The sequence below is a fragment of the Vicugna pacos genome, chromosome 17, assembly GCF_048564905.1.
Source record: "Vicugna pacos chromosome 17, VicPac4, whole genome shotgun sequence".
In the NCBI taxonomy this organism is placed as follows: Eukaryota; Metazoa; Chordata; class Mammalia; order Artiodactyla; family Camelidae; genus Vicugna; species Vicugna pacos.
Genome location: NC_133003.1, coordinates 10,931,666 through 10,939,676, shown reverse-complemented (window position 1 = coordinate 10,939,676; position 8,011 = coordinate 10,931,666). Strand labels below are relative to the sequence as shown.

The window sequence follows — 8,011 nt, the reverse complement described above, 5'->3', positions numbered from 1 at the left end:
TTTCTTTTAATCATCCAATTGCCAAAAAAGGAGTGGGGCTTGGTAGGGACTTGGCTCCAGCTGCAAACCAAGTTCAGACCCCAGAGGAACTTGAAAGAACTCCCAGTGCCCACAATAGCTCTTCAGTGTAGTCTGTGTTTACTCAGGACCCAGCCCACAACGTCCGTCTGTAGCCCTGAAGGCAGCCTGCATGTAAACGCTACATTCTGCAATGATTTTTTTTTTTTTTTGGTTCTCCAGGCTTTGGACTCAAGGCAGATGATCTGAGAGACTGCTTCGGATCCATCAAGCTGAAATCTACATTGGCTGATGTACACTGCTTTTGAGGCTCATTTACTCATCCTTCCGCTCATCAAAGCTTAATTAAATGCCTACTATGTGCTCGGCAGGGCACTACCTACCAGAGGTAGAAGAATGTAAGTGAACTTGGTTGCTTCGCTAAAAAGAAGATGCTAAGACGAGATCCATGCAGTCCCTTGGCAAGTTTCTTATTTTACAGAGAGCATTATCATGACCTTTGACATACCCTCTCCTTGGGGGGTCCCTGGATAAGTTAACTCCACAGATCTGGGTGTATGATGAATTCATCAAACAAAGGTTGAGAATCTGCTAAGAACCAGGCACTTCTCAAGGTCCCTGAGACAAAAACAGAGAAAAGACATGGTCTCTGTCCTCAAGGACATTCAGAAGAGTGGGAGAGCAGATCTGCAGACCAACAGTTCCACTGAAGAGCCATCATTACTGAGACAACTGCTCAGGGTACCTTGGGAGCACAAAGGAGAGAATCGTCAGTGGAGAGACTGGACTAGTCACAAAGAAGACTTCTCCAAGGAGAGGATGCTCGTATGGGGTCAAGAAAGATGAGTAAGCATTCAAGCAGGTGTGCTGAGGGAAACAGTGGGAATGTGGAAATATGGGAAGTACTCACACATTCATTCATCAGACCTCCACTGAGGACCAGTTATGTGCCAGGCACTGGATTAGGGGCTGTGGTTGACACTGGGACACAGAGATGGTAAGACACTGCCCCTACCCTCTGGAAACTTACTCTCCAGAGAAAGAGAAGAATCCATTATAATCACAACACAGTGACCTAAGTTGCTCGAGAGGTAGCTTATGGCTTTTTTCTCACACCTGGACATATAATAGAGCAAAAGCTTTCAAACTACACGCTAAGTGCTCCAAAGCAGGATTCCTCAGGCTGTTTCCTGCACATATTTCTCATAAACCTAACCTATAATGTCCCGCACTTCTCCCTGACCTGCTGGCTCGTGGCCTCGTGCAAATTTCAGGCCACTTAAAAAGTGCCGAATAAACTGAGCGGCTGGCTGGGGACTTTGAATACTTTTTCCACCATGACCAGAGACCACAAGGAGTGAGCACACTCGATTTATATGGTTGATCGTTCTGCATACCACCCTTGAAAGGAAGAAGTTGGTCATATGGCATTAAGCCAGCAACCAACACACAGTGTCATTTCTCTTACAGACAGAACACACTAAGAACCCAGGAGTGGAAGTGGGAACGACTTCCCTTCTATTATATACAACAACCCACTTACCAAAGTTTTGTATACCATTCACCATTTAGACTGGTGAACCGGAAGGTTTGGATGGGCCAGGGAAACATGATTCCACTAGTAAATACTCAGACACGTGCCAATAAATTGCAAGCTAAGCTTGCTCTCCAGTGGACACAGAAGAAGGTTACTCTGCTAGCTGGTGATTGATCCTGATTACCACGGGGAAACTGGGTCGCTGCTACAGAACGGGGGCATGGATGACTGTGTCTAGATCCCAGATAGCAGCAGTCAGTGAGAAAACACGACAAACGAATAAAGACAGGTCCTTAGAAGGAAGGCAGGCTTGGATCCTTCCCACCGGTGTAAAACAAATCACGTAAGCCAAGATGCTCAGAGGGTGGAAGGGGAACATTGCAATGGTTATCACATAACCCAACTTGGCCAGTCATGGGCGTGGAAACTGTAGCATCTAGATTTGCGGAAAAGCATTTACTTTTTCCCTTTTCTCTTTATGTGAAAATACCCACTGATGTTGGTTAATATTACAGTTTACTGTCTGAGGAGGGAGGGTATAGCTCAGTGGTAGAATGTGTGCCTATGCAGGAGGTCCTGGATTCAATCCCCGGTACCTCCATTAAAAATAAACAAATAAACTTAATTACCTTCCCCCATCAAAAAACAAAAGACAAAAATACAGTTTACCGTCCAAGTGAGAGTTTGATTGAATTGACATATTCCCAGATCAGACAGAAACGGGTAGAACTTTGTGTTCCCCCTGTTCTGTTCCAAATTATCTTTGTCTAGATGAAAGAAGAGAATTAGATGGGACTGTGCCGCTTTTTCTCTCTGGATCCACTGCTCCTGCTCTCCCTTCTCTGCCTGACTCTGCACCCTGCGAGGAAGACCTCTGAGGACTGTGGTCCCTGTGTTCCTTCGCCCTCCAGCTGTCAAATGGGTCAACCACCAGGAGGCATCAGGAGGAATCTGAAGGGTAGGTGAGAGAGGTTGGGGTCTGTCTTCCCCACTCCCTCCCCACCTGACCACTGGCAGTGATTATGGAGTGGCCAACCTCTCTCCCATGACCATGCTCTTGCTGAGATTTTATAACACCTCCACCTCCCTTCACACCTTCAGGCCACCAGGTGGTGATGGCTTCCTGCTGTTGACAGTCCAAAGAGCTTTACCAACCCTCATTGGTTCTTTTAAGCCTGCCCACATCTCTGTCTGTGGTCCTTCCATTAAACTCTCTTCTATTAAATCCACTTATTCTTTGGGGCAAGGACTGAACTTACTGTTTTGGAAATATTTGCTATTAAGGTTTAAATAACATTCAACAAAATGCACAGATTTTAAATGAGCGGTTTGGTCAGGTTTGACAAGTGGATACACTCAGCTGACCATCATCCTCATCAAGATACAGAACATTTCCACCACGTACCACCTCCTGGAAAGTGGCCACCGTACTGTTGTCACCACAGATTAGTTCTGCCCCTCCATGAAATGACATATAAATGGAATCATACAGTAGGAACTCTTTTGAGTAAGGCTTCTTTCACACAGCAGGACATTTCTGAGATTCATCCATGTTACTGAGTGTATCAGCATTTCATTCCTCTTAGTGTTGAAGAAGGGTATTCTACTGCATAAATATGACACAGTTTGTTTTTCTATTCACCTGTTGATGACCTTTGGGTTGCTTTTAGGAAATCATCTGTTCCTTTCAGCACCAATCTCTTGCTCAATCTTTCTTAAGTGTCTGTCTTAAGTGTGAGACAATTTTTTTAGGACAATTTTAAATTACTGTGAATAAAGCTGCTGTGAAATTTGTGTATAAATCTTTTTGTGGACATAAGTTTTCATTTGTTTTGGATTTACATCTAGGAGTGGAAGTCTGTGTCTTAGCGGGAGGTGCCTATTTACCGTTATATGAAATAGTCCAACAGTTTTCTAAAGCAGGTGTATCAATTAAACCTTTATAGCATGTACTATATACAACAGTCAAGACACAGAAGCAACCTAAATGTCCATCGACAGATGACTGGATAAAGAAGTTCTGGTATATTTATACAACGGAATATTACTCAGCCATAAGACAGAATAAAATATTTATACAAAGTAAAATTTGCAGCAACATGGATGGACCTAGAGATCGTCATTCTAAGTGAAGTAAGCCAGATAGAGAAAGAAAAATACCATATGATATCACTCATATGTGGAATCCAAAAAAAAAGGACACTATGAACTCATCTACAAAACAGAAAGAGACTCGAAGACAAAGTAAACAATCTTATGGTTACCGGGGAAAGGGGGTGGGAAGGGATAAATTTGGGAGTTTGAGATTTGCAAATTAGCCACTATATATAAAAATAGATTTACAAAAAGCTAAATTTCTTCTGTATAGCACAGGGAACTATATTCAATATCTTATAATAACCTTTAGTGAAAAAGGACATGAAAACAAATATATGTATGTATATGTATGACTGGGGACATTGTGCTGTACACCAGAAATTGACACATTGTAACAGACTGTACTTCAATAAAAAATAAATAAAATAAAATAAAAATCTTTACCAAATGCTATCCAAATTGGGATAGGCCACGACAGACCTGCATAAAGATAAACTTTAGTGGGCAGGGTATAGCTCAAGTGGTAGAACACATGCATATCCCCCTGCCCCAGTACCTCCTCTAAAAACAAATAAACCTAATTACCTCCTTGCCTGCCAAAATAAAGTAATTAAATAATCATAATAACATGTAAAATATTTTTAAAAGATAAACTTTAAAATATCATTAGGATTAGGTAGTAATATCCAACTGACAATTCAAAAAACATTAGTGGGCACAGCTCCTGAGAGAATCAATGAGTAATTCCTGCAGGTGCCTTCTAGCCCCTCTCCACTCTCAGCAGTAATTAGCCTTTAAACAGTCCCCTCCCACGGGGATGGTATATCTCAAGTAGCAGTGTGCATGCTTAGGATGCGCGAGGTCCTGGGTTCAATCCCCAGTATCTCCTCCAAAAATGAACAAACAAGTAAACCTAATTACCTCCCTGAAAAAAGAAAGTTAAAAAAAAAATTCCCCTCCAGCCCAGACTTTTGAATTCTCACTCCTCAGGTTACCAGCTAGCTGTTAGAAGAAGAGAAGCTAAGTAAACTCATTTACACTTACCTGCGAATGATTGTCAGGCCTCACTGCATTTAACACCCTAGAGTATATGTTTTTTAAAAGCAAAGTTTTATCTCACAAAGGAATTAATCACCAGTAATAGCTTTGTGGTTGACATTTGGGGAGGAAATACCTTCTTTGTAGACCTCAAAAATTATGTGAGCTGAAAAATGACACCTGTAGGAAAATCCGATGTGGGTCCAAATCCCAGTTCTTCACTTAAAAAAAAAAAGCAATTAGTCTTTCAATGTCTCTGTCCTAGTTCATTGTCATGGGGACAATCATCTGTCCCTTTTAGCACCAATCACTTGTTCGATCTTCCTTAAGTGTCTGTCTGTCTTAAGTGTGAACATTTTTAGGACAGACTGCAGCCTCTTTCAGGGTCTAGCACAGGGGCGGGCAGGCTGTGGGAACTCAATAAACATGTGTTGACCAGTACATGAAGAGGGAAGGAGTCTCTAAACTGCAGAGTGCTCTGGGTGTTATGACAATACTGGTCTTTATCACTCCACCTATAAAGAATGCAAAACCCCACATTCTGTTGATGGGAGACAGGACAGGGGTTGAGGGGGAAGAAAGGATCAATGTAGGGCAGAAACCACTGCAGTATAAGTCACTGCGTCACTTATTTATAATATAAAATGCCCAGCCTACCAGACTGGAAGAATCTTTTTTTCTTTTTTCGTGGGTCCCCGCCTTCCCCTTTAGTGGAGGTACTAGGGATTGAACCCAGGACCTCACGCACGCGAGGCAGTGACTCTACCACTGAGCTGTATCCACCCACCGTGACGCAGGGAATCTTGAACCTCAGGCCCTCTCCCGGTCAAGGAGCCCTAGACTGGGAGATACAATGGCGGTGACAACCCCACCAGCGCTCTGGGTGTTCTTGGAGAAGTGTTACGGCGTCCCTGGAAAAGCCGTGAAGGAAGCGTCCCGAAGATGCCCCTTTCTGAGTGACTTTCAAGCTATACTTTAAGGGAAGAGGAGTCTCGCTAGTCCGTGCGTTTCACGCCCCACAGTGAGGTAGGCAAGTTAGATTTTTCTTTGTCATAAAAGTATTCCTCCGCTATAGAAGGACGCCAGCCCGAAAGTCAAGAGGCAGAGGGTAGCGTTTAACTGGCCTCCTGGAGGGGCTTGGCCTCTCAGACTGCGTCACCCTTTCGCCGCGGAGGGTCCTCAGGCAGGCAGGCGGGGGTTCCCAGCCGCCGGCTCTGCGCTCTCCCCGCCTCCCCGCGCCCTGACCCTCCTCCCCAGCGACGCCCAAGGAGCTCACCGTCCGGCACAGCCTCTTTTGGCACCGAGGCTTCCAGGTGCCCAGCACGAAGGCGGAGCCCGCCTACGGCCGCCTCCCCGGCGCAGCGGACGCGACCCCCAGGAGGTCGGGACCCCAACGCTGCGGCTCCGACGTCCCCAGCCTCGGCGTCTCCCCGCGCTCCTCCCTCTCAGCGCGCCGGGCGCGAAGCCCGCGAGGCGCGAGCGGAGCGCAGCGCAGCGCGCAGAGCCAAGTGGCGCGCGTTGGGCAGTGGCCCCAGGGGCCCGCGCGCCGCGCAGCCGGAGCCCGCACTCCTGCCGGCCAGTCCGTGGGCGCCCGGACAATGGCTGCCCAGGGCCCCGGTCCCCGAGCCCGGCTCTGGGCGGCGGCGCTGCTCCTGCTCGGCCTTCCGCGCCTCTCCGTGCGGGCGGACGGTGAGTGTCCGGGAGGGCCCGCCGAGCGGCGGGCCCGGGGTGACGCGTGGGGTCTCGGCGGGGAAAGCGAAGCTCGCTGGGGCTGCTCCCGCGGACCAGCCTAGAACACGGCAAACCTGGGAGGGAATGAGGCGAGTGGTCGTCCTGCGACCCTGCGACTCTGCGTCCCTCTCCCTGCTCACCGAGCCTCCCCGCGCCAAAACGCCCCCGGGGCGACTCACCGCTCACGCGGGGCGCGCACCGGAGAAAACCTGTGCTTTGGTCCTGCAGCCCCGCTGCTAGTTTTCCCAAGATATCCATGAAGGTCTTCAAAATTAAATCACGTCCAGGGTGCCCTGGAACCTCCTCTGCAGAGATATAATTTCCCACGTCTGTTAAATGAGCTCCGGACAGCAAGGCCGGTGATTACAAGGCCCCCTCGGCATTTTGGCTTGGTCCAGGAAGACCTGAAAGACGAGTAGAAATCAGCTAGGCAAAATAGAGTGTCCTGGGGAGCGGGAATAGCACGAGCGAAGGCCCTGTGAGAGGCAGGGGAGGTGGGATAAATGATAGAGTGGCTGGAGCGAGAAGTACAAGGTAAGGCTGAACCCAGAGAAACAGATAAGGACCAGATTACTGCAGGCTCTGAGAATCGACCCACCTTTTTGTTTGTTTGGGTTTTGAAGCTGAATTCAGCTTTCAGTCCTTCCCTTAAATTAGCAGGACCACAGACTTAGATCAGTTCAGTTTCAAAAAAAAAAAGCTAATTCAGCTATGTTTTGATTTTGGAACAAAACCCTGTTGACTTGGTGCAGAAGGATCTCAAAGAAAAGAACCCAGCAGTTCTCACATCCATGAGTGGGCTCGAGTAAATCCAAGACCCGGACAAATTAGATTGATGAAGGAAAAACCCCTCTGCTGACTTAGGACGCTTGTATATTTTAAAATGTCATTGCTATTTAGCAAACAATATTGGGTGCAGGGAGAAGATATGACAAAAGAAGCATGATGGTTAGGGAAAGGGAAAGGGGAAAACCGCCAGGTATTACCTTAGAATTTTTAGTGCTCTTTGGCCTGAGTGCCGCTAATGAAGGAGGTGTTTTATTTCTCCATGTCCTCAGAGGGTGTTAGAGGAGGAAACGTGAACTTAGAAGGCTTCTAGCGATCGCTGTTAATTTTTCATTGAGATCTAATTCATGTAAAAGTTACCATTTTAAAATGTACAGTTCAAGTATTTTAAGTATAGATGTTACATTGTGCGACCATCACCACTATCTCATCCCTGAAACTTTTCATCACCCAAAACGAAGTCCCACACCTGTTAGCAACCAGTCCACTCTCTCTGTTCATTCTTCACTGTAGTACTTTTTCGCCTGACCTTGAGTCATGAAAATTAAGCTGATTTTAAAGAATGAGAGTAGAATAAATGGGAGCTAATATGAACTTTTGAACAATGTAGACTATTGTACCAATTTTAATTCCTTTTAAAGAAATATCTCTGCAACTCATGAGGCTTTAGAGTGTCACCCCATTATAACTGCTTAAGTGGAATACCAGATGGAAATGGATCAACATGTTGTGCCCGTCTGGCTTGATGTGGGTCATAGAAAATTGAAGGCAGAAATATCATTGAACAAGGTGGAAGTACTGACA

At 46.3% G+C, this 8,011-nt stretch overlaps 1 protein-coding gene across 1 annotated transcript in view; it reads left to right on the top strand.

The window, feature by feature from the left end:
• Positions 1–5,970: 5,970 nt before the first annotated feature.
• SUSD5 (sushi domain containing 5) overlaps positions 5,971–8,011 on the top strand; it is a 35,042-nt gene continuing 33,001 nt past the window's right edge. The window contains exon 1 of the mRNA XM_031686897.2: positions 5,971–6,379. Within this exon, the coding sequence (XP_031542757.2) occupies positions 6,289–6,379 (91 nt within the window). The 5' untranslated portion in view covers positions 5,971–6,288. The remainder of the gene's footprint in view (positions 6,380–8,011) is intronic.